The sequence below is a fragment of the Halictus rubicundus genome, chromosome 14, assembly GCF_050948215.1.
Source record: "Halictus rubicundus isolate RS-2024b chromosome 14, iyHalRubi1_principal, whole genome shotgun sequence".
In the NCBI taxonomy this organism is placed as follows: domain Eukaryota; kingdom Metazoa; phylum Arthropoda; class Insecta; order Hymenoptera; family Halictidae; genus Halictus; species Halictus rubicundus.
In genome coordinates this window covers 8,482,292-8,509,202 of record NC_135162.1, presented here as the reverse complement: position 1 = coordinate 8,509,202, position 26,911 = coordinate 8,482,292, and the positions used below count along the sequence as shown (strand labels likewise).

Below are 26,911 nucleotides of genomic sequence, written 5' to 3'. Positions count from 1 at the left end.
GAGATCCCGAAGAGTACGATGGCGGTGCACGAAGAAGACAAAGATGATTCCATCCCCAAAGTACCCGTCGATTCCCAAGGTCTCGGTTCGCTTTCTTCGCTTCTACCTGTCGGTCCACAGGATCGAACGGGAGCGAACAAAAGAGAAAACTGTACAAGGGCGCGCGGTAAACCCCGAAATCCCACGATCGTAGGCGATCACGAAGAAATCTATCGTTCGACTCCGATCGAGAACGTAGGATAGACGAGGTCGAATCGATCCGAAAAAGTGTTCCGGTTGGCGTGCCGCGTCGGTAAATCGTAGGTAGTCGAACAGTGGCGAAGGTTGAGAGTCGCGTGTTAGAGAGAGGGTAGAGAGGGTGGAGAGGGTAGCGAGGGTAGAGAGGGTAGAGAGGCGAGTAGAGGCGATCGGCTCTCTCGGATCAGCTGTGAGAGCGGCGTGGCGCCGTGTGCCGCGGCTCTGACCCGCTGTCAGTTGCCCGAGCCCTGTGCTACGGTTAGGACCGCGCAATCATCACCTATAAACCACGAGGAGAGAGAGAGAAAACTCGAAGGATTGTACTTGTCCTCGAGCGACCGAGAGCTGTCTTGCCTATCACAGCTGCGTCGTCTAGTCCTCGCCACGTCTTTGACCGATCGGCCCGATCGGACGGCGACTCGCGCGCAACTCCGGAGGAATCGCGCGCGGTTCCAGGGGGATTCCCGTGCAACGGTGTCCATTACCGTCGACCGGAGACCGGAGTGGTCAGCGAACGGGAGAGAGGTACACAAGATCGGCGATTCGATCGTCCGTTCGAAATGAGCCCGGCCTGAATCGATCACCGTCGAGAAGCATACTTCTGTGCGTCGGCCCCGCCACCGTCCCGAGAGGAGGATCGCCGATTGCACAGCCGATCGTCCGCCGGTAACCGCCGCGCCGGTCCGGGCGCTGAAGCAGAGGGTTCGAGTATATCGTGGTGGTTTTCATGGTGGGAAAGTGATTCGAGTTTCGAGAAGCCGGGAGCCGCATGCCTCGCTGACGAGTCCCAGGATGGTCTGGTAGAGGAGGCGCCTGGTGGTCCGATCGCGAGAAATGGCGTGCGGAATATCGTTCGAAGCGACCGCCACGAGCACAGTATTTTTCCTCCTGGTGAGTAACGCCGATTTCCCAGCGTTCCTAGACGCGCGTGCCTGATTTCGCACATCAATAGCCTCCGATCAAACTATACGCCGGGCCCCCGGCCCCGGGCCCCGAGGAGGGGAGGGGGGACCTGGAACTTTCACTTTTTACGCGATGTCCTGCAAGAAAAGGCGCGCGTTTCGATCCCGTCAGCTTTTCTTCTTGCCGATTTCTGCATCCCGCCGAAATCGAATCGTTCTTCTGAACTTCGGACTGGCTACTCGGGCTAACTCTGCAATTTGGAGTTGGCCGATCTATTCCGGGTGAAGGGGGATCGGTGAAAAGTGGGAAACGAAGAATCTTTGCAATTTGGTTGAAAGATTCTTCGTTTCCCACTTTTTACCGATCCCCCTTCTCCCGGAATAGATAGGCCCGAAGGACAGGGGTTTTCAGGTGTGAAGTGTTGCCGATGCGAACGTTATCTGCCACGGTCAGCGGTACGATTATGCTTCCAGAAACGCGCACGCGGTTCCGTGAGTCACCGTTTTGGCCCCCAGAGGCCATAAACTGACCTACGGGGCGGGTTTCGTATTGGCGGCGGCGCGAACAAAGGCCGCGCGACATTACTCGAGTTTGACAGGACGTTGGTAGTGCAAGATATTACGTCACTCTCTACTCTTCTTCCACTTTGTAACCCACTTGTTGCTCTCCGCGCGTTGTGTTTTATTCCGTCGCACCGATCGATGCGATCTCCGACTTTAACCTTTGCTGTGGCCGTTTTCCTCGTAACATTGCGATCGGTATTTCCTTTGAACTTCGGTGTCCGCAGATGCAACGGCTAGAAAACTGGAAACGCGAGAGGCGAGAGTACCCTGATGCTCCGGTACCATTTCCTCATTCCAGGACCGAGGCCGGCGTCTATACTAAATAACTCGAAATTACGTCATAAGCATAAATGTCACGAATTCGCTAACTTCAACCTTTGTTGCGTCCTCGGTGCGAGCCGTCATACACTTTCAGAAAACACCACCCTTTGTATACATAGAAACCGTGACATTTTCCACCGTGATTTCATCAATGTTCTCGCACCGTGCCCCGATCATGGCTTCTCGGTTTCAAAAGTAGCGGTTTCCCTTTCAACCAGACGATGATAAAAGCCCGTCTCAAACGCGGCCGTTAAAAATCCGATGTCGATTCCCATGGCCTGTGCAGTGGCGGCTCGAGTCCAGTGGGGGCCCCGCGCGGTAAAAATTTTGGGCCCCCAAACTAAAAAAATGAATGCTACGAAATTCAGGGACCCATGATATTCCGGGGCACCACGCGGCCCTTAGTCCGCCCCTGGATCCTCCAGGTAGAAATCGCATTAGAAAAGGAAACCAATAATAAAGTACAGTGAATTCTCGATATATGTCAACAAGGTCTCTCGAGCCTCGTGGCCCCGCCCCCGCCGTAGTAAGAATAATTTCGCGACGTCACCATGTACAGTGATTTCTCTATATATGTCGCCAAGGTCTCGATGATAAACGTCGCCGAGTATACCCGGTGAGAGGCATCTCCAGAGGAGTCATAACTCGATTGTTGTTGTTGACGTACAGTAGTAACTGTCGCATCATCGGGTCTGCCAAGCGACAGTTACAGTAGAGATGTTACATTCTTTATAGTATGCTGAACGTGGAGAAGGATAACGACTGAAAGAGTTAGAGTCTCTGGATTATGTCTCCTGGACGATACACGTCGCTGGCAAGACCCGTGTCGTTGACATATATCGAGAATGTACTGTATATTGTCCGATCGTTCAGGGTCGCATCTCTCTTCCGGTTCTCGCGAAGTCTGTGAGCGGATTCGCACGGACTCGGTGGCATTCGCAGTTCGCACACGACTCGGCGTGGCGTGGTATGGCGTGTCGTGTCGTGGCGCAGCGCGTGGGGTGCACGCAGCGGTACGCGCGCGCTTAGAGTCAAGGATACAGGCGTTATCTTGCCCGTGATTGCTATACTTACACTTAACGGCGAGACACACACGCACACACTGGTCGAACGTTCGTTCCCGTTCACGTTCGAAACGCGTACGCGTACGCGGTGCAAGCGGTCCCCGAGCCTGCCTTCCTTATGCAAGCGTAGAATGTTGAGTCCTGTCGATTCCTTCGGGAAGTTTATGCCTCCCGAACCTTTTTATGCAACGTAGCAACGATTTTAGATATGTGGCCACAATCTCTCGAAAATCGAGGAGGTATAGTGAATTCTCGATATATCTCAACACACGAGTCTGCGTCTTGTATCCTCAAGGTGACACCCGAGCCGTGTTATGTTTACAGTCCGAGGCGTCCGTGGCCCTCGTGGTAGTGGGGATAGTTCCGCGACGTTTATCATGCAGACCTTGGCGACATATATAGAGAAATTACTGTATCTCCTGCGCGGGACTAGTGAAGCTTCCAACGGTTTCGAAAAATTAGAATCTTCTTTTGCGTTTGCTTAAAGATAGATTGCATTCGAGTATCCATCGATGGTTACTTAACAGGGGGGACGATTAATCGCCCACGATTGTTCATTAATCTTCGAAATTCCTTTGACCGCGTCGCGAGTCGTTTCGCAGCCGCTAATTACGCACCGGCCCGTGTATGATTATGCGGCGAATGTTGGGAACATAGTTCGCCCGTGCGTAGCTCTCGGCACGTGCACGCATTCGTGTCGATGCACGTTCTTCGTCGCAGCACACTGGTGCGAATGGGGAAAAAAATCTTTTTTTCGAATGTTCGATACGTAGATTTTTCATTACAATTTCATGCTACTAGATGGTTGGAGTATTTAAACCTATACAAATTTTTCATAAATATTAATTAATTCTGGGAATATTATGCCATGACAGTTAGGAAATAGGAAACCTGCGAGTTTGACTTATAAATGCGTGTACATATAAACGCAGCTACAAGAATCTAAAACGTTAAAATAAGCGAACAATATTATAATTTCATTATGTTTATAGGTATAGTCAATGGCAGTGTCATTTATTTCCCAAAAACACAAATTGAAGAAACAAGTATTTTTAATAGCAGAATTGAAGTTTAATTTGACATAATTTTTTAACGTCAATGTGCATCGAGGCAAAACTTGTTGCTAATTGTGCAACACACTTTCAAGTCCATATCCAAATAAGTTGTAGCTGCGTGGACGTGGAAATTTGGCACTGAGACCATTTTTTCTAACAATAGAGGTTCTCAATTAGCCCATTTTAATTAACGTTTAACAAAATTAAAATTTTTTTCCCAAAACAGCGTTGTATCTGTGGCATGCTTTCCACAAATTTTCAAACATATTTATTGTATAGTTTGGTTCTTACGGATTTTTTTCCACTTTTTGGCCATTTCATCTCGGTGAGGTATCCCACCTCGAATTCCGTCGATTTTTTTCGGGATCCGGACGCGGTGATTCTGGCTTTCGATTGTTCCTATTCGATTCCAGGATACGGGCGAGCCATTGTGTCAGGAATTTGAATGAACGCGCGCGAATATCGACGACGGGGACACGCTCCTTGTCCCGAGACTTGTACGGGACGATCGAACCGAGAGAATTTTAAACGGATCGGAGAAACTTTGCCGGAAACCGGGGAGATCAATTTCTAAGCACGTTTCGTAAATAAATCGAACTCTTCTGCCTGCTTTTTCTATGACTTCGCGCGTCTTTTTAATTCAGCCAAATCGGCGGTTTTAATTCTTCGAGAGGACCTGGTCCTTCACCCTTGGTCGGTTGAAATTGGGCCCGATAAGTAATTTAGACTCTACCAATTCCTAGAGTCACGAAAACAGTGAATTTTCGATATATGTCAACAACGGGTCTTATCAGCGACATGTATCGTCCAGGAGATATACCTGAGCCGTGTTATGTTTACACTCCTCCGAGGCCTCTCGACCTTCATGACCCCCCACGGGGTATACCCAGCGTTGGTGGGGATAATTCCGCGACATTTATCATCCAGACCTTGGCGACATATATCGAGAAATCATTCTATTTCTGATCGCCGAAGCGTGCGTGGCAGCGATCATGGAAAGAACGGATCCAGCCCTCTCCTCTCCAAGAGAAATGTTCAAAATTCTAAAATTAACCCTAGCACTTCCAAAGAGGGGGGTTGCTCGATCCCATAGCTTGTCAAACTTTAAATTAGCACTATTTTTCCTCGATGAAAAATTCTCAAAAAATTATTTATTGTCGTTCGTACATTTAACTTTAATATTCCGAAGTCCCGTTGCTATAGGAAACAAATTACAATGCATGGAAAGGAAAAACCATGACGCAAAGCGGTGCCCAACACTCCTTTTATCTCCAAAGAATGACAAAAATAATCCCAAAACTAAGAACTGAATCTCAGAACTGATTGGCGAGGAACTATGCAGCATTTTCAGTTACAGTCAAGCATTCAATGCAGTCCGAAGTGAATACAGCGATTTCTCTATATATGTCGCCGAGGCCTGGGCGATAAACGTCGCGGAACTATCCCCACTACCGCGGGGCATACCCCGTGAGGGGCCACGAACCTCGGGAGGCGTAAACATAACGCTTCTTTTCACTCATTTCTCCTAAAAAAATTGCTTTTTTAGAAAAAAAGTTTTTTCGCTCATTTCTCCTAAAAAAAATTGTTTTTTATCTTAAAGAAAGAAAATATGACGGCTCGAGGCTTGGGAGTGCCAGGGTTAATGAAATGCATACTCTTTTCTTAAACGCTCAAGATACGAGATTCGATCACACTGTTTTGACAGTGATGGTGGTGGGGGGGGGGGTGCAGGAAGCGGCTCGGCATAATGAGAAGCTAAGCGCGGTTAAGCGGCAATGCAATCGGAACATTAAGTGGAACACCTGGGCACATTCGAATGGTTTCTTAATTCGTTCAAGTTCGCGAATACACCGGAGCGCTCGGAGCATGGTTAATTAGCAGCGCAGCGGTCCGCCGAAGAGTCCCAGATAATTGGATAATGGGGGCCGGTTTAACGGACGATACGGCGGTTCGCAGGCTGGCGACAACGTGGAAGCGAGGATATAGAGCGCGCGATCGCCGTCCCCGGTTAATTAAATTGTGAAGCATCTGGAACAACAGGGCACCGAAGACCGCGCGAAAATTGATACTCTCCGTTGATACACCCTGCTGCTTTAACGAGGGACGGCCGTTGGTCCCGTCGGTGGCAAAACGTGTCGAGCAATCGATGCTCGCGATAAATCGTTTAAATAAGCTGAAAGAAGGCCCGGTCGACGCGCCGCTGATAAAGCAGTCTCTGAATAAAAGTCCGCGTGTCCTGTTTCGTAATGTCCGTTTCTGCGGATGATGTTGTCGAGCTTTATCGTTCGTGTTGGTACATCAATTTATTTTCTGTTTTTTTTTTTTTTTCGCGTGCGTAAATGTTCGTCGAAATCTCGACGAACGCGTGTTTGCGACTCGTAAAACGAAATTAAAATTCAGTCCCTTCGATCGCACTGCTGGTATTAATGGCGGACTTCGTGCTTGTGCACGTTTCCTTAATGACATTAATGAGTACGCGTTCCGCGGCGAGAAGTTGCCGGATAATTAACCGTTTGCCGGTAGAAAATGGCAGACCGAGAAAACAACAAATTCTCGGCAGGGGTGGATAATAAATTCGTCTCGATAGGAGGGGGGAATGTTTATGAATTCGCATAAAACCTGGCAACCCTTTAGCAACGCGTGTCACAACGGTTCGTGGCCTTCGACGAGGATGGTCATCCTGGTCGAAGGTCAAGGTCAAAGGGAACAATCTGGTTGTCAGCCTGGCAGGCGATCGACACGGACAAGCGAAATTTACATTCCCCCCCGGCCCCCCCGGATTCCGTTGAATTATTATTAATCGCGGGTGCTATAGATTGTGCCGGGGGCCCTGGTAATTAATGTCGGAATGCCAGAGATATATTGTCCCCGTTCTCCCGTTGGCCTACAGTTCATAAATTACTCGACGTTGGACGGAATCGATGGTTCGTCGCATCGCTCGTGTCCTCTCGGTGCCCGAGACACTTTTATCGGGGCGTGGATTCATAAATCTTCCCCGTTGAACAATCATTTCGAGCACGTTTTAAGGCGTCGCGTTTTCACGAATTTTTGCCCCGCCGTCGCTCCTAGCTCGGCGATTCTTCTCATCGACGTTTATAAATCGTCCGGTTAGTTTAAACAACGAACCACCGCGTGCTCGGGGTCAACGTTTCGTAGGAACAATCACAATCGCGATCACGGAGATCCATCCGTGCTCGCGTGTAAGCATGTAACGCGCGCGCGTTCCAGAGGTTGCGAGAAATTCACGCATAAATCACCGCGCTCCTTATCAGGCTCCCCACTGTCTTGTGTGCGGTACCCGAAGCTGCACCTGCGTGAAACACGAACGCCCGATCGGCATTGAAAGATCGCGTGGAACTTCTGTTACGAATTTTTTCTACGCTCGATTTTTCAATCCCACACCATGATAATTATACCCCGGCCGCTATTGTTCGGAGCCCCGCGCTTAATTGCAATCCCCGCTCGAAAGCAACCACGTTGTCCTCGATAAAGTATTTACAGTAAGGCCTCGATCTAAGCTGCACGGAGCTACGCGATCTTAGCTCGTCTGCCCCCTCCACTGGGGGGCGCACCCCGCTCGAAAGCAACCACGTTGTCCGCGACAAAATATTTACAGTAAGGCCTCCATCTAAGCCGCACGGAGCTGCGCGATCTTAGCTCGCCTGCCCCCTCCACTGGGGGGGCGCACCCCGCTCGAAAGCAACCACGTTGTCCGCGACAAAATTTGTACGGTAAGGCCTCCATCTAAGCCGCACGGAGCTGCGCGATCTTAGCTCGTCTGCCCCCTCCACGGGGGGGCTCACCCCGCTCGAAAGCAACCACGTTGTCCGCGACAAAATATTTACAGTAAGGCCTCCATCTAAGCCGCACGGAGCTGCGCGATCTTAGCTCGTCTGCCCCCTCCACGGGGGGGCTCACCCCGCTCGAAAGCAACCACGTTGTCCGCGACAAAATATTTACAGTAAGGCCTCCATCTAAGCCGCACGGAGCTGCGCGATCTTAGCTCGCCTGCCCCCTCCACTGGGGGGGGGGGCACACCCCGCGAGGGGTCCAGGAGCTCAAGCTTCCTCTGTGTTTACACGCGCTGTCCTTTTCTACATTCGGCGCGGTCAACGCGGTCATTAAAAAAAAAATAGTAGCCCTATACGATCTATGGTCACTCGAGGACTGGGCTTAGATCGAGACTTTACTGTTCACATATAATAAAATATCCAACGGTGAATTGCACGTTGTTCCGAGCAAGCAATACTCTCGAGAGGAAATTTCCCTCGTATTTGACGCTTTCAATCCAATTGTGAGACAAAACAGGTGTCGGCGTATCTCGACCGAGAATCGGCAAGCGTTTCGCGAAACGGTCGCAGCCGATACAAAAAAAAGCCGAGTCCGCGGGAACGGGTCGACCGTGCCGGAAACGATCGTTCAGTTTCACGGCGATGCACATTTCGTTCGAGCGGCGAAACGTGGCGGGCTTACACGCTGTTTCTGTGAAACGTTCGGTGAAAACCGGTCAACCGATATTACGATGGTATTTATCGTGGTCGCCCTGTCATCGGAGCTGTATATTCCGCGAAACGGTTGCAACGGTGCGATAGAAAATAAACAAAGGATTCCGCTGCGGCCGGACACCACCGTCCGATCGGCGATCATCCTCGAACATTAGGGTGCGTGTCCATGTGAGAGTAAAACTGTCGCGAGTCAATTCCGAGAGTCGAATTTGTCAGTGTTCTATTTTACCACTTGAGAATGCTATACCTTTCATGCGAAATAGAGCACAGACGAGTTTGACTCTCGGAAGTGACCCGCGACAGTTTTACTCTCAAATGGAGACGCGCCTTTATTCGTGAGTGACCCGTTTAGAGTAAAGGTGCGTGTCAGTTTTACTCTGAAATGGAGACGCGCCTTAACTCTAAACGGGCTACTCACGAAACGCACGATTTCCATAAAAGAAACGTATCGCGTAACGTCTAGAGAACTCGAAATTCTCTTTCGCAATTGTATCGTTCCGATTTCAATATAATTTCCTCTGTGTTAATACAATTCAGGCGTCCAGCGGGGAAGAAAAAGTGTTGCAAGTACAAACGTAAGACTCGATGAAAGATCGATAGAAGCATTGCCCGGAACTCGAACGTTACGAAAGTTTCTGTCACAACGTAACACAGAGCACGGTTACACAGAATGATGTAGGACACAGCAGGCATTCAAAGTTGACCAAAAAGTTCTGTTCGATTTGCATGTAGAAAGCGTCGTTCACTGTCTCGGTCTTTCCCTCTACAAAGGGCAATGCCCAACGCCGAATTCTAGGTTGGAAGCCTCTATCGCGCCTCTGTACGATCCAACTTCTAAGACTCGTATGCAAACGTACATACAGGGTGTCCCGAAAATGTCCTTGAACAAGTTGATTCCTAAGGTTATTTGAAATAACTTTTTCCTTTACCAAAATGTTCCCCGCGGCGTCGTTCGCGAGTTATTAACGAAAAAGGGGGGCCAATCAGTGGCGCGGTTACAGCAGACGGATTCCGGCTCCGCCAATGCCAGCCGCACGCTCAGCGGGACCCGCCTCGGAGGCGGAGTCCGTCCGCCGTAGCCGCGCTCTGATTGGCCGGTGTTTTTCGTTAATAACTCCTCAACGAAGCCGCGGAGAAGATTTTCGTAAAGGAAAAAGTTATTTCAAATGATCTCAGGAGTCCCCCCATTTAAGGAAATACAATATTCGTGGGACACCTTGTATATATCTCCGAACGAGAGAAGCAAGTAAGCTTGCTGGTTAGCGTTCGCGAGTACCGTTGACGTTAAACGCACGCAATCGGTAGATTTTCGATAATAAAAGCGGAAGAACGGGGGAAGATAGGTCTGTAGGTTCGAGGTACCGTTAAGAGGCATTACGGGCGCGCGGAATTCACGAGTTGCATTGTAGCAAAAGGTGCACGTAAGGTCGTCGTGGTTTGGTAACGGTACACGGTAACGGGGAGAACGATGCCCATTTCTCCTGTACCGCTGTTCAAGCCCGAAAAAATGATAGCGCTCGCCGGAGATTACGTTCGGCCGGAGGAGGTTGCGTTTCCAAGAGGTCGCGGATTATCTGCAGGCCGGAGAATGCAGAACGCAGAATGCAACGGCACCGAGGAATCGTTCCGAGAGCTCTCCGACGTTTAGTATGCAGGGCACAGAATTCGAACAATGGGACGAGCGTTTCGCGTTGAAAACCGCGTTACTGTTAAACCAATGGAACACACGGTACTTCGTCGGATCGAGTTTTGACGGAAGGATCAACGATCTCGATAGCAATGTAAAACGGCTGGAAAGGGTAATAGTGCTCTGCGGTCGATACAAAAAATATGAAAGTAACGAGCACGACGAGCGTGGACAGTTGTAAGCGTTTTTCAGCGAGCCACGCAAACGATGGAATAACAATGACTAGGATTTTTCTCGCTGCGAGGAGCCACGTCGTCGAGCCTGTCCTCCAGTTTCCAATTAGAGGCGCATTATTAAGAAGCTGGCACGCAGGAACGCACGTCGCGCCGCGTCGCGTCGCGTCGCCGCTCGGTTCTTGCCGCACGAGAACGAATCATAGCAGATGATCCCCATTTCCTCTGTCGGCAACGAGGCACATCCGACGTCGCTGCATAACAAGAACAAAGTGCTTTTATTTACCATTAATTCCGCTTGGCGTATTGTCAAGTTCCTGTCGTTGCACAGCCGAATGTTCATCGCAATCAATTGATTCAATGGTGACTTCCTCGATGAATATTTCCTGCTTGAAAACGCGCCCTGATCTTTCCCGATATGAATCGTCGTCGCAGCGAAAGTCATCGCCGTACACCATTGCCGTCATTTCATGGGGACGAAACTATTTCTCCTTGGGAGAGACCCCCCTTCTCCCGGGCCCCGTTCGTGCGGGACGACACAGTACAATGATTTCTCTATATATGTCGCCAAGGCCTGGACGATAAACGTCGCGGAATTATCCCCACTACAGTGAATTCTCGGTATATGTCAACAACACGGGCCTTGCCAGTGTTATGTTTACACTTCGCGGCGTCCGAGGCTCTTCAGTTTCGAGTAGTGGTGATAATTCCGCGACGTTTAACACCCAGGCCTTGGCGACATAGAGAAATCGCTGTGTCGCGTGGTACAAACATAACATGGCTCGGGTATGTCCCCTGGACAATACAAGTCGTTGACATATATCGAGAATTTCCTGTAAAACACTCGAGGGAAATATTCTCGAAAAGAAATGGCGAGAAGAGGCTGCGCGGTTGCGAGGGCGATTCCGGCTGTTTTGGTCGAAGGGGGTGGATGAAAAGGGAACAACGAAAGAGGATCGATGGAATGTCACGCGTGTTTTGGTAGGGCGGCGGCGGCTAGGGCGTATTTCTGGAAATAACGTGGAGCGCAGCCGGTCTCGCTCGCACCTCTTGCCGCCTCCAGATGCGCTCGTGCCGGCCAAAACGGATGGCGCCAGGTATTTTTAAACCCGAACGATAAGAACGACCGGCTGGATTCCAAGCGAATAACTGTCCCCGCCGAACGAGCCACCTTACGAAATCCCCCGCAGCCGCATGTCGCATGTCGCACCGGGATCGTCACGCGGCGTCGCGTCGCGTCGCCTGCAGCCACCCCCGCGTCTCGATTCTGTAGTCTGCGACTCTTTGATCTCTCTCAGCATCAACTGCGAGAGAAAAGCCTGCCTACACGCCCCGGTATTGCGATAATTCACGCGGAACGTTTTGCGGCTGTGCCACGTGACTCGCAATTAGAGTCGCCTCGTTCGTGCCTCCGACATACAATTCTTGGATCGAATCGCCAGCAAAATTATGTTTTCGAATTTCTCGGTAGATCCCTGGACCTGCGAAGTAAAAATCTTTTTATCGCACCAGCTAGAAACACCGTGGCACAGTCTTGATCTAAGCCGAACGGAGCTACACGATCTTTGTCACGCTCGCCTGTCCCCTCCACTGGGGGTGGGGGGCAGCTCGAGCTGCCTCGGTCCGTGTTTACACGCGCTGTCCTTCAACACGTTCGGCGCGGACGACGCGGTCACTCAAGAAAATAGTAGCCCTACACGATCTATGTCACAGCACTCGAGGATTGGGCTTAGATCACTTTACCGTATCTGGAAGATTTCTATCGTGAATCGACGTGAATCAATCGACGCGTAAGAAGGATTAAGGATTTTCCAGAAACAATGTGTACCGATCCGAGCAAAGATGTAAACACTTCGATTGCGACACGCTTGTGCATACGAACAGAAAGCTCGGCTGTCCGCCCCTCGCCAGTCTAATAACCGCTCGGATCGATCCCCGGCAACCACATTATTTGTACAAACGTATATATCAACCGCGGCTTAAAAACTGCCGCGTATCATTAGGCAATTTATCGGGTAGATCGCAGTGACACGTATAGGCGGCATTGTTCGTTGCACGCGCGATCACAGCGCCCGAGGTCTTTGATCTTCGGCTTAGATAGTTCGGAATGATTTCGAGCCTTGTTGCGGACTGTCGATGCGGAGAACCGATGCGCGGTTCTTCGCGAGTGACAGCAGTTTTTCTGTGGGACGATAGCAGAGAGAAAAGGAGCGCAAGGGCGGGGGGAGGGAGAGGGGGGTTGTGTGCTAGCAAAAGGGCAGGTCCACGCGATCGACGCGATCCACGCGGGATCGCAGACCACTCGGTCATGAAAGGAGACGTGGGTGGCTGCGAGGAGGACAGAAGATCCCCGCTGCTATTAATAGAACTGAGGTTATCTCTCCGGCTTCTACATATAGTCGAATGCCAGCGTAGGGTGGAGTTGGTGGAGTTTCGCGGAGGGTGTCATGCAGGCAGATTACTTGTACCGGTTTTCTGGAATGGTGTGTGTCAATCGTCCTATGAGCGTCCGCCTCGACGACGCGCGCGCCCGCGTGCACGCGTGCACGTACAGGGTGGTCATCGCGAAATGGCCGGACGAAAAGGGGCTGGCCCCCTTTGATCCGCCATTATTTTCCTCGATCGAGAAAGCGTTTACCCAACGAGAAGATTCCCGTCGAACGTTTCCACAACAGGAAAGCGAGATAGAAGGCGGCGATTCAGCCGCGATTGAATTAACATAATGCAACATAATTTTGGTACCCGTACAACATAATGGAGGGCCCGAAGAAATTCTCCGGTGAGACGCGTGACCCGGCCATTTTTTGACTGACTAATTTATACCAAGGACCACGCCGGGCGTTAAAGTATTCCCAAGTTTATTGAGTGGAGATAAGGCGAGCCATGAATCCGTTGAACGTCGACGGCCCGCCTGAGACTGCTGAGAGGCGTTGAAACCGAGATAAGCGGTTCCGCCGCGCGGCTTCTTTTGACTCGCGCGCGCGCGCTCTCGCCGGATCTTTAACGTATTGAGATTTTAGGTAGCGATAGATTGCAGAGATTACTCGCCCGCGGAATTAATGGCCGGGAATGGAAAAAGAGCCGGCGGGTCTAGCCAAAGAGGGAGGATTCGCTGGGAAAATACACTGTTCACAGTGTCGCTAGATCAAGACTTGTCCCCCCACTCTGGTTTCCCCTACTACCGCGCCACTCCCCTACGGCCCGGTCACGTGACGCGTTCTGTCTCTGTCGTGCACAGTCCGGTACTGGCAGAGAGAGAGAGGGTAAATGTTTCCCCTCAATTCGTGCTCCTTCCCCCATCTTGCGAGTATGGGCAGGGGCATTGTTGCCAGATCAAGACTTGTCCCCCACTCTAGTTTCCTCTTCTATCCCGCTATTCCCCCAAAGCCCGGTCTCGTGACGCGATTCGTCTCTGTCTTGCATGGTAGAGAGGGGGTCACTTGTTCCCCTCAATACTCCGCTCAATACTCAATGCTCCGTTGTTGCCGACGGCGACGCGCGATCATTCTTCCTGTTCTAAAATTTACTGCCGCTTTATGATTGCAGATGACAACGTTTCGCTCGTCGGCATACCGATACGTTTCAATGAATACGATATCCGACACGACGCGACGCGACGGCTAGTTCGTAAAACTCGACTGCGCGGTTCGTCAATAAAATCTTGAGTAGTTAATTATTCAGTCACCATCGGAACGTGTCGACGTTGTAAACATTATTGCGCTGACACGCGGGCTGCGCGCGCGTGCGCGGAAGATATAAAAACGCGTTGCCGGTTATGACATCGGGCCGGCCGTCGGCAAGGTTGTAATTTCTCTCGCGCATCGACGTTGTCCGGGTTCGTCGCCTCGTTCGATTTAGAATTATCCATTTTAGGCGGAGTTCAATTTAGCCGGGCGCCGCGTGTCCGTCGCCTCTTGTTTGAAGAAAGAATTTTCTGACCGGCTCGGCGCGGCAGGTTATTAATGAAATGACGATCTGTGAACGCGAGAATTAATTAAAACGGATGGAAAAGATAGTTCCGATAGTTTATTCCGCGCGGCGCGCCGCGGCGCGGAGCTCTCTAATTTAGATTCGCATCTGATATTGCTTAATAAAGAAAAGTTGTTCTGTCATGTTTTCAATCGGGCATTTGCATCTACCGCTTTTGCAATTCCAGTGTAACATTTTGTACTTGTTTTTAGACGATAACCGCCAAGGGTATTGTAGGATAGTATGGCCGATTGCAAGAAGGATAGCGAATGTGGTCGGATGGAAAAAAGTAATTGAATAAATCAGTGGGGGAAAAAGATACAAATAAGCTCGATAAGTCAAGCTTCTCACTCTCATGCTCTCCCTCTCTCTCAGCTCCGCTAGCTTACACACAACGCTTGACCTTTTCCTTCGACCCCTCGCGCTAAACTGAATCCTACAAAACGACTGGAGTTGCTCCTCCACTGTCTCGCGCGTCCACAAACCTAGCGAAAACAAAAACAAGCACCGAGGGCAGGTGTTTACTTCGGCCTCGCCTAAAAAAACGTGCACCGAGTGCACGTCTACATTTCGGCGCTCGATGACACATCGCCCGATCGGCTGTTTACAGTATACTGCAGTGTTGCCGGATGAGGGGAGGGAGCACGAATGGAGGGGAAAAAGTCACCTAAAACGCGTCACAGGACAGTTGAAACGGGACAGTTGCTTGCCCCTCGGTGGGAAGGTCGTGAAAAAAATGTCCTCTGCGATCTCGGTACAGGTTTCGCGGCGTGCCACCGCGTAGGAGTACACTCTGTAAATCGTCTTGTCGGCTGAAAAGTAGATCGAAGATTGTGTCACATTCGCGTTGCACGGCTGCCCCCATTTCGACTTTTAATCCAATTATTTTAATCGAACGGCATCGGCCGTGTAATTTCTTTCATTCGGGCGGCTATCGTTCCCTTTAATCGTTGGGAACTTTTCTGCGGGGATACCGTGCTATGCCGCCGCCGCCGCACTGTTTCAAAAATTTTCGAGGAAACGTGTGTAGCGTAAAGAGATTTTTCATACTCTTTGGCGTTCCGTTTGACCGCCTCGGTAAACACGGAGACCCGTTTGATTGACGAAACGAAGCCGGTTTCGACCGGGAACGTATCAAAGATCGTTTAGAAGCACATAATATCGGAATTTGCGTTGGTCCTCGTTAATACAGTATCTGGTGTAACGAGCTTTAAATAAAGCAATCAATCGGAGTTGCAAATACGAGTTACGAACGATTTGGAATTTTAACTAAGCGGAAGCGGAATGGGTACCGAAGCGGTTCTTTTCGGTTCTTTTCGCGGATAGCGATAGTAAACTAAGATTAATTTCGCGCGAAATGGATATTGATTTTCAGATTCCTCGCATCGAACCCCGTTGAATCTCACACTTTGCGCGCGCGGCGAACGTTTCCCAAGAGCCCATTCGCCGCGTTCGATTCCCTGAAGCAATCTTATTTACCGCGCGCGGAATGATGGCGGATTTGATAAAAAGAGCAATTGTCGACAGTTTTCCTTGCGCCGCGTTAGCTAAAATCCACGCCGTGGAATTTCACGGTAGACTAAACCCGCGCAGAGTAGATGCACCTTTCCACTTTAAACATATTACTGACTTCCATCGTATTATTCTAAACTGTATTGCGCCAATGGTTGTTCGGCTGTGATTTTATTTTTAACGCCGCTTTCAAGTTGTCGCGGGGCCGATTTGCAGGTAAAATTTGGCGGATTTTTGCTACCGTTAGTAGCTCCTCTTGGCGTCCGAGTCTTGTCGCGTTCGCGTACGCGCGCCGATTTCAAGAATTTGGAAAGGATCGTGGTGGTTGTTCTTATCTCGGCTCGGCTATACCTTGCGTCATATATTTGGGCCGTTGACGCCACCCATGGCCCGGGTTGGAGGACCTCCGCAAGGACGAACGAACCCAGCAGCTCGATAAACAGCCACGCGTCCCGGCCCATCCACCAGCGCCGCCACCGTTTCCCGTTTTCCTTTTGCGTTCTGCGTGTCCTGTGTGTTTTGTGTACGCGGCGCGATCCCCTCGCGCCGGTACCGCCAGCCCCAGGGATTCCTGCGCGCTGTTTGCTTTCTGTTTACCCCGGCAATTTAAATTTTTGGCGGCCGATGGTCGGGCCCGACCCGGCCCGACGGACCCAGCCCAGCCTGACAGTCACCGTCCGTGGAATTTTTGTTATCACGGCGATGACACAGAAGCGTGAACCATCCTATTTCAGAAATTCCATTTCTCGCCGGTAGACGAACTCCTCCGGCCTTTGTGCACGGACATCCACGAGCGATTGGATTTCCCACTGTGGGCGGCGGCGATTCAACGAACGAACGCGTCACAGGTGCCTCGATAGTCGAAGGAGATCCGCTCGTTGGATACGGACACGAAATACTCGCCATTAACTCGCGATCTTACGCGCGTGCGATACCGTCGCGTGAGGTAGCTTTATTTGAGAACAAAGAGCGTCCCCCCGTTCCCCGTGTAGACGGCGGAACCGCGTAAAACGAACAAGCGAGGGCGACAACGAAAATGGTTTTTTGTTTCCCTTGAAGCAACAAGTTAAATCGATCCCATCCCCAAGGTGAGCTTGCGAGACTTCGTTTAAACCGGACGGGAAACCTATGGGCGCGAGGGGCGGGGCGGGCCCGGAGAGCCTTACGAGCAATTAAGCGGTCTTTATGAGCACACAATCTAACATATTTCCGCGCGTAATTTCGCGGGCCGAAGGCGGGAACGGTGTGCGCGACAGGACGATAAAACGCGCGTACGTCGCGTCGTCCGTCGACAGAACTTTTATTTCCCTCGGCCCCGCGGAATTCTTTGCGGTTTCACGCAAATCTCCTTGCAGGCAATTTCTTGAAATCGAAGATTACGATACCCGAGCCGTGGTCTCCGAGGCTTAAAACGAATATGAGCATCGCGTTTCGTCTATGCGCCGCGTAACCAACGAATTCAGGAGATTGTTGCTAGCCTTGGCTGAAAAAAAAAACCCAATGGAAATGGAGGGCAATTTCTGCCGTGTAAAAGAATAAAATCATCTTCTGGACAAAGGAACGATCCAGTCGAATTCCACGGTGCCGTTGCTCCTGTGTCACTCCGCGACGCTAAAAGATACCACACAAAGGTTAATAACATCTCGATGTAAAAAAATGTGCCGCGTCATAGGAGGGCCATAAAAACCGGCGAAAAAACCGTAGCAAGATGTCCGCCGTAAAGGGATAAAATGTCCACTTATCCGTGGCGTCAATGACCACTTGGAATATCACTTAGAACCATAAAATTCCCCCCCTCGGGCGGTTTTACACTGACCCGCTAATAAATCCAGGGGGGAGAGAGCCGTTTTCTCGGGCGTTTCACCCTAAAAAAGGTAAATCGTTAGAGCCACCCGTAGACGGGATACCAGCCGGAATTATTTAGAGGCGTTGGACCCGGACGGCATTGAACGACCTTCACGAATTCGAGTTCACATACCCGCCACACGCACACACGCGCGCGTCACACACTGGCACGCTCGACAACACACTACCAGGGACCATTTTTACGTTCCTCGCGAGCCTCCTCGTAACTGGATACCCGCTATCTACTGGAACCCTGCTACCGCGTACGCTGCAGCATTTTTGCCGATCCTAAGGGACATAATTCAAACCGGGAAATGCCCGTCGCGTATGAAAACGTTTAAAAGTGTTTCCAAAATGTTTATAGTCGGTCGCGAATGCCCACGCAACGACTATCAAATTTACAACGCTCAAACAATACGAAAGCTCGGACGGTTAAAAATTGTATGGACTTAGAACGGAAACTTACGTGACAATAACGCCTTAGGCCACACTGGTGACGTAACCAAGTTGCTCCACTTGTCGATTAACACGTCTTCTAATATAATATAATCCTTTGTCTTCTCTTGAAACTAGCATTGTATGTATGCGTATTTTCCGATTCCTTCTCCTCCTCTTTTTTAATAGAAGAGCAGGGAGTAGCAAACTATCGTTTGTTGCAATTTTCCTCGTGCAATAGCGCAGCACAGAGTACCACCAGTGGCCGAATTATTAAAGCTCTCCGATTCGGTGCCGCCACCAGTTTGCACCCGGTGTTGCGCCACCTGTGGCTCAGCTCACGTCTTTTAATATAATCCTTTGTCTTCCCTCGAAACTAGCATTGGAAGTATACGCGATTCCTTCTCCTCCTCTTTTTTAATAAAAGAGCAAGCAGAAGCAAACTATCGTTTGGTGCCACTTTCCTCGTACAGTAGCACAGTGTCGCATCAACAGCGGAAGTAAACGCATTTCTTGTTACGATGGCACAACCAGTGGCCGAATAATTAAAGCTCTTCGATTCGGTGGCGCCACCAGTGGCCTAGTCTAATAGCGACCTCGTCCAGTAAAACGAGTTGCTCTAGAAAGAAATAGATAGACATAGAGGGGCGATTGTCCATTAAACGAGCAGTCGGATATTGTTTAGCAACTGGGTATATCTTCATAAGAAAACGAGCGATACAATTACCGACGCCGGGCAGCTAACTTCACAGCACAAAAGGATGAATAAGCGTGCTGCCATAAATCTTTCGTCGAGTTCTAGCGAGTGGTAATTAAAGGGTGCGGAGAAGGTGTCGGACGGAGTTCCCTGCGATTCAGTGGTTTCGAGACCGATGTATACGAGGACGAAAAGCAATATGTTGCCGATAAGTTTTGACCTCGTAAAACGTGGATGTGAAACGAATCGGCCAGTCCCATTCAGCGAGAGTCGCAATCACGGGGTATCTCCGCGAGTTAACCAGAAGCGTAGCCGAATAACATGTGTTGCGGCCGCGTTGTTAATTAACGCTGTATCACGTGAAAGATCACGACTCCGCACCGACCATACTACCCACCGTCGAACCGGGATTAGACCTATCGGGATTGCGCCGGGATCACGGTTCGCGTCCAGGGTTTCGCTTTACCCGCGAAAAAAAAAAGAAGCGATCAGGCGAATAAAGGCAACCGGTCGGACGAATCGATACGCTCTAGACAAGATAAAGAAATGATTGATCGAATCCTTATTTCGATACAGCGCGGCGGGTTCTAATGGCGTACGAGACTGGTCTATTCTGTGGAGTACAGGTTGCAGTTATTAGCAACACACTATTCTTATTTTCGGTTTGATTTCTATTTCGACTACCGGGTGTCTCAAGAATGCACTTTCTTGAAAGGGGTGATTCCTGAGATGATTTGAAGGAACTTTTTCCTTTGCGAAAATGTGCTCCGCGGCTTTGTTGAGGAGTTATTGGCGAAAAGCGGGGACCAATCGGAGCGCGGCTACAGCGGACAGAGCGTGGCGTTGGCATTGGCCGAGCCGGTAGCCGTCCGCTTTAGCGGCGCTCTGATTGGTTCCGGTTTTTCGTTAATAACTCCTGAACGAAGACGCGGAGAAGATTTTCGCAAAGGGAAAAGTTACTTCGAATCACCTCAGGGATCAGCCCTTTCAAGGAAGTACATTTTTGGGACACCCTGTATATCGGAAGAGGGATAATAGTGGCAGGGTATCGGCGCGTGTAAATAGTTCACGAACGAAATCGTAGAGACCTTCGTACACGGATGTGTATCTCGGACTCGCATAAGTTAAAGTAGCTAAGTGCCCTTTGTATACGTGTCAAAACTGAACGTCTTCAGGGACAGTAACGAATGCGCACGAACGAGTCGGTGTCAGAGTTGAACCATATCTTAAGCTGGCCCGAAGCAAATAGGCATAAAGTGTTTAAAATGTCAACGATAAATATTCCGGACCACGGCGTAATATCTCGAACACCTGAGAAATAAACAAGGTCGTTTTATTCCTCGCTTGATATTTTATTTCGTGGTTCTCGTAGCTAGATGATCTTTACGGGCTGCTTCTAATAAGTCGTACGAACGCGACGGCTTAGCGCGTGTCTCGAGCCGATAATCCCCGCGTTGAGCGAAGGGATACATTGAAAAGCATATTCAACGTAAAAAGTAGATGTCAAATTTTAGGTCGAACGGACTTTCGATCTGTCCACTATGACCCATCAGGGGCCAAACACCAACCTTAAAGGGTATAGCCGGTTAAGGAGGTCATATGTGCCCCCAAAACCAAATTGAATTTGCAATAGGCCATTCGACAGCTTATCCAAAGAAAACACTTTGTGCCAATTTTCAACCCTATATGTCGACGTGGGGGGTAGTAGTGGGGTCACAAAGAAAATCTGGTTTTTCCGTAATTTCTCTTATCCTCTACAATTGAAAATTCTGAAAAAAAATCAGGCATATTTTAGGTATTAGAATACACGTCTATGAATTTTTTCAGAATTTTCAATTGAAGAGGATAAGAGAAATGACGGAAAAACCTGATTTTCTCTCCCACCCCATTACTACCCCCATGTCGACATATAGGATTGAAAATTTGCACAAATTGTTGTCTTTGGATATGCTATCCAGTGGCGTATTGCAAATGCAATTTAGTTTAAGTACACTTTGGACCTGCTTATCCGGCTATACCCTTTAACAATTTGAGCAGAAAACTGCGGTTTAAGCGCGTCGGGATGGCTTTCGTATTACCGAAAGTGAATAACAGGATTTACTTTTCGTACGCGCGACGCGGCCGTAAGCCGTAATAGGCTCCGATAATTATTCCGATGCTGAATTATCGTTCGACACTTGGACACGTCCTTCGCACAATGGCGGGCTTAAATCTGCTTCATAAATTGCGTGTTCAAGTGTGCGATAATTTCAGATGGGTTATGTTACAAATTGCCATCGAACGCGCGCGTAACGATAATCAACGAGACAGTGCGTTGTCATATTTTGCAACCACTGCATCCGACTTTATTGGGCTCCCAGTTTCCTTGTTGGTGCGCGCAAACAACGACGCCCGGAATACCGTTCGCGCGTGCATTCGAGTTTCATAAAACTCTTCGTGCCAGCTAGCACGATAAATTCCACCGGTTTCCTTAATAAACTTAACGCGGCGATGAAGCGTTTCATTAATACTCGTAAACGTATCATAGTCCTGTTACTCGGCGCTGCGAGTGCTACCGTAATCCCAGCGGAGTCGTATTGCGAAATTTTACGAATTTCTTTTTCCCAGCGCGCCCGTCGAATCAACGTTTCAGCTTCTTTCGTTTGACATTTTATTCCAGCAGAAATAATCCCACAATGCAACGGAGCTCCCGACGCTCGTACGTGTGCATTACAACTACTGTTTCGGACCGCGTTCAGGTTCATTTACAAGGCCGCCGATCGGCCAGCTCGTTTATTTATACGCTCGAAAAGCCGGAGATCGGGCAGGCGATTGCCAGTAGCGCGACGCAATTTTGAAACAAGATTTTCGTGGGACGGATGATCTCGGGCCGCATAAATCATGAAATTTCACGTAATTCGCGGCGAGGTGCTCGCCTCGCGTATTTAATACTTTCAACGCTTCGCGTCCAGCGAATTGCACAGTTTTGTCCCTCCCCGGCCAAAAGGACAGCAAAATAAGCGGTGCACTTCGACAGAAGATAAAAATCGCAACGGGCATTAAAGTCTTCTCGTATTTCCCGTGATTTATGGCGGCACCGTGCACAAAGCTCTCCGTTGCCCCGTTATACTCATTCTCCTCCGCGCCACTGCACCGATGCACCAACGCGACGCGATGCAATTTCCACGCGTGCACGTGCGTGCCCGCATTTACGATTTTCTGATCTGTACCGCGAAAATTCGTTTTCGGAATGCGTTCGGTTTACAGTGATTTCTCCATATATGTCGCCAAGGCTTGGATGATGAACGTCGCGGAATTATCCCCAGTACCGTGGGGTATACCCCGTGAGGCCTCCGACGCCGAGGAGTGTAAACACAACACAGCTTCCATAAGGTGGTCCCATAGATTCAGCTGAATACAGTGATTTCTCTATATACGTCGCTAAGGCTTCATTGATTTGATAAACGTCGCGGAATTACCCCCATTACCGGGGGGTATACCCCGTGAGGCCTCGGACACCGAGGAGTGTAAACACAACACAGCTCGGGTATGTCTCCTGGACGATACAGGACGCTGGCAGGACCCGTGTTGCTGACATATATCGAGAATCCACTGTACTCGCAACTGGGTCACGCGGCTCGCGTCCTAGTGAACCTCCGAACGAGAGCGTTTCAATTGTGTTTCCGTTTTGTTGGTGGCGGGCGATTTATTGAAAATAATTTTCATTTCTTTCTCTTTTTGTACGCATTTCAAAAGAGTAAGAGTAAGTTGTTTTGTCCAGTTAGCCCCTATCTCGCGCAACACCGTGGCCTGTCGGGAGTCGGAGGCCGTCGGCGGAGTGTACTGGGACGCGGCGCGGCGCTGCGGTTCCACAATAATTCACGTCACGAGCTAACGAACTCGCGTGACAGAGTGCCAGACAGATTCGTTCGGGTGCATTGTTTTTCGCCGTTTCACAAGCGGACTGCCGTGGCGAATCCGTGAGACGGTGTCATGGTCAGGCGCGGATGAAACAGCATCCATTACGCGGCAGATAGCCGGAGCGGCCTGTCATCAGTCACCCCCCGAATCTAGCCCGGTCATCGAAAAATTCGACGGCGGTCAGCGGGGACCGGTCGTGTGATCGTCCGCCGGTCGTCGATCAGGTGATCCGTTGTTCCGGCCTTCGTGCCGGATCTTATCGCGGCGACAGTCGTTGTTTCGTTCCCGATGCCCGGTATTAAACAGATCTGCATCTCACGCAATTTGTCACGGTCGGGGCCGGGGACGGGGCCCGGAGCTGGGGGCCCGGCCGACACAGAAGCGATTCGTAACGCGACGCGGCGATTTATAATCGGACGGTAAAAATGATATAATGGAAATAAATGATAGCCTAATGAATTGTAAATTATACGGGGCGGGCCGCGGGCGAAAGAAATCACCGCGCCACGGAATCGCTCTATCATCGCGGGAAATATTCATGGAATTCGCTCGGGCGGCTCACACTCACGCTACCGGAATTCGAGAATTCTAGCGGGGCGATCGTTAACGAAACAACGCCGGTTTATTCGCCTTTTATAGTTTACGCGAGACGCGCGACGATCATTTAATAGCGATTTCTTTGCCGGGCCTGGTCTATTAGCTCGCCTCGTGTACAATAAATATACCGTCCGTTTTTATTGAGCCGGTACAGATTTTATTGTTCGGAATGACTCAACCGTTTAACGGTTATCGTTCGACAGGCACCTTTTCATTCGTCGCGGAAACGCCGCGCCGTTTGAAATGCGAGAATCAATTTTGCGTTTTATCGCATTGCGAAACCGGGTGATGTCTGAAAAATTGATTTTCCCTCGTAATTTTCTTCCAATACACGAGCGCGAGCATGAAGTTTCTCGAGGGAAAACGTCTTCTGGCGTTCGCGTCTTCGAGGAGGGAATGCGAACGAACAGGAGACGTACGATGCATTGCTCGGGTGTATCGGTTAGGTCTCGACCCGCTGCAACTTCGTGCATTCGATCGCAGCTATTCCACCGTCGGCCCGCTTAAACTTACTACCTGTAATCATCATAACGTTCGATCTGTAGTGTTTAATTGCGATCCGACCTACGGCGAAATAATCGGCTTGCTCTCGGCTGCCGAGCACCGGAGCGGCGGACAAAGTGCAACGAGCCACGTGAACTTACAATTCTGACGCGCATAAATTACCAGAAGGATACGTCGATTAGAATCAGAATGAGTCGCAATTAATATTTCCACTCGACGATAGACCATCGACGACTGCGATCATATTTCACCAACACAGTTCTTTTATTCCGATACAAGGCGACGCCTCGGGACCGGCTCTCGTCGTATTTCAGATGAGGGTGCCTATGCGGTTTCATTACACTAACCTATACATGACTTTTTTAACTAAACAATTCTTTTTAGAAGAAATGAGTGAAAAAGGGTTATGTTTAGACCCCTCGACGTCCGTGGCCCCTTACGGGGTATACCCCGCGGTAGTGGGGATAACTCCGCGACGCTTATCCTCCAGGCCTTGGCGACATATATAGAGAAATCACTGTACACAAATCAAAATCGGCGTCTTATATCGTTATCTCCTCGGCCGTCTTATATCGGAATAAAATTGTACATATTCACCGTCGCTCGAGCTTATCCCCTGCGGGTCACGAATGACCAGGGCACAGGTTACGGAGGGTTAATTCCATCGATCGTTATTTTGACTGGAACAGGAAGTGCGAGCGTTAAGTAACAAAGCGCCCGCGTATACCTCGTTAAAGTCATTGTAAGCATTGTGTGTGTGTTCGTAGTCAGCACACGCATACCAATCGAGCAGGATCAGGTAGAACCAGTTAAATCGAATCGAGAAGTAATTATTATGCCAAGGTCTGAAGGCTGCGTAACGGTTCCCAATTCGCGTCTACGCTCGTCTACAATGTCGCTGTTAATTAATAGCCAATCGTACGTCCGCGGAATCCGCAGCTTCGAAATGCCAGGCTCCGTAAATCAGTCGAGCGTCGAAGCCGCTCTTTCCTTTTTCCGTTCGATCAGGAATATACGACTCGTTGCCTCTATTTCCACGTCTATCATAACTAGCGATTTTTCATAATTACCGATTTTATGCATCTACGGTAAGGAAACCAATTACTGTGGGGATACCAATTACTGTGCGTATGTTTACTATACTTATTTTTAAAGCATAATAAAGATGCTAAATTATGTAGACACAGTAATTGGTACCCCCACAGTAATTGGGTCCCTCGCCTTATGGCCGAGACGAGCAATTCAAAATGGTAAAGAAATTAAAAGAGTCCTGGGACATCTATACAGTGTCCTAAAAATGTACTTCCTTGAAAGGAGTTATTCCCAAGGTCATTCGAAGCAAATTTTTCCTTTGCGAAAATCTTCTCCGCGGCTTCGTTCGGGAGTTATTAACGAAAAATGCTGACCAATCGGAGCGCGGATACGCCGGCCGAGCGTGGCGTTGTCATTGGCCGAGCCGGAATCCGTCCACTATTGCCGCGCTCTGATTGGTTGCTGTTTTTCGTGAATAACTCCTTAACAAAGCCGCGGAGAAGATTTTCGCAAAGGAAAAAGTTACTGCAAATGATCCCAGGAATCTTCCCTTGGAAGGAAATAGAAAATTTTTGGGGCTCCCTATATATTATTTTAAATTTAAGGTCGTTGAAACAAAAACGAAATTGTAATCTGTCTTTCGCTTCTCACAATTAATCCGAGCAATATTTATTCCGCATAAAGATCGGCATAGTCTGCTCGTAACGAGTCGCTCGACCGGCTCGATTGAGTTACAGCGAACGATTAACGAGAAACATTACACCGATTATCGCGATTACGTTTCGCACACGCCGCTACACGTGCACGTACAGCTGCAATGATTCTTGCCGTGTCGAGCGGATGCAGACCGATAATCACTGTTAATTAGCGAAATTCTAATCACTTTATGCTTTGATTTTTCTTTGTGGTTTACTTTGAGATTCTCTGAATCGAAGATCGTCGATGCATTTCGATGGTAGGCCATTTCACAAGTGTCCCGAGGGGGGCCATTTCGCAAGTGTTTTCTCTTTGTCGGCCCGCCTGATTAGTTTTTCCATAGAAGCCGAAGTACGGCATTGTGTGGAGCGGTTAGAGAGACAGCCGGGATAAAGAGATATCCGATCGAAAAGAAAAATGCCCCGCAAATGGGGATACCTTTTGGTTAATCATAGTTTCTCTACCCTGGACAATTATTCTGCCGTCCCGGCCGACGGTCGGACTCAATAACGCCGGTGCAAAAAGTATTGTGCAAGTATGTAGGAGTACCTTGGTACGGCCGATATGCCTTTCACATAACTGTGAGTAAATGCCAGGCCGCGGCTCTCCGTACCCCACCTCCTAGATGAGATCTATCCTATCTATTCCAGCGGAGCAATCGAAGTAATAACTTCGTGCCAGGACGGCCCGCGTTTTTGTCGAAAAATCATCCCGTTCGCGATACGATATCGCGCATCAAGGTCGAGCAACTGGCGCGTCCGTGTCCGCTCGATCCCGGTCGGAACGATCGATGGCAACGATCGACCGGACGTCGAGCGTTTTGTCCTTCTCGATCGCCGATTGCAACGCGCCCAATAACCTGTAACAGAATTCGTGAGAATATTTTTTAAAATATGGAGAGCGTAATATTGTTCCCTCAATTCGGTTGGCTAGATGAAAAATTACAACCAAGAGAATGTTCTGTCTAAACGGCGAGGAAATCTCGACGTGGGGCCGGTTATCGATACCGATTGAAATTCTGTCTCGGGTTATCGGTTGTGCAATCGATGACGGGCCGTGGAAGAAGACAGATCGCAGTTACAGAACACGTAGACCCGCAGCCATGGTCAGCTCGTGAATGGGAACAACTCGATTTTAGATTATATAAGGTGAACTTTGCGGATTTGTCAGGAACTAATCGTACGCGGCGGCGCGCACGGTGTTGCTCGTTGAATAT

General features: G+C 49.6%; 1 protein-coding gene across 1 annotated transcript in view; it reads left to right on the top strand.

Annotated features, from left to right (window-relative positions):
- The first annotated feature begins 894 nt into the window (after nucleotides 1–894).
- LOC143360830 (uncharacterized) overlaps nucleotides 895–26,911 on the top strand; it is a 44,696-nt gene continuing 18,679 nt past the window's right edge. The window contains exon 1 of the mRNA XM_076799982.1: nucleotides 895–1,128. Coding sequence (XP_076656097.1) covers nucleotides 1,072–1,128 — 57 coding nt within the window. The 5' untranslated portion in view covers nucleotides 895–1,071. The remainder of the gene's footprint in view (nucleotides 1,129–26,911) is intronic.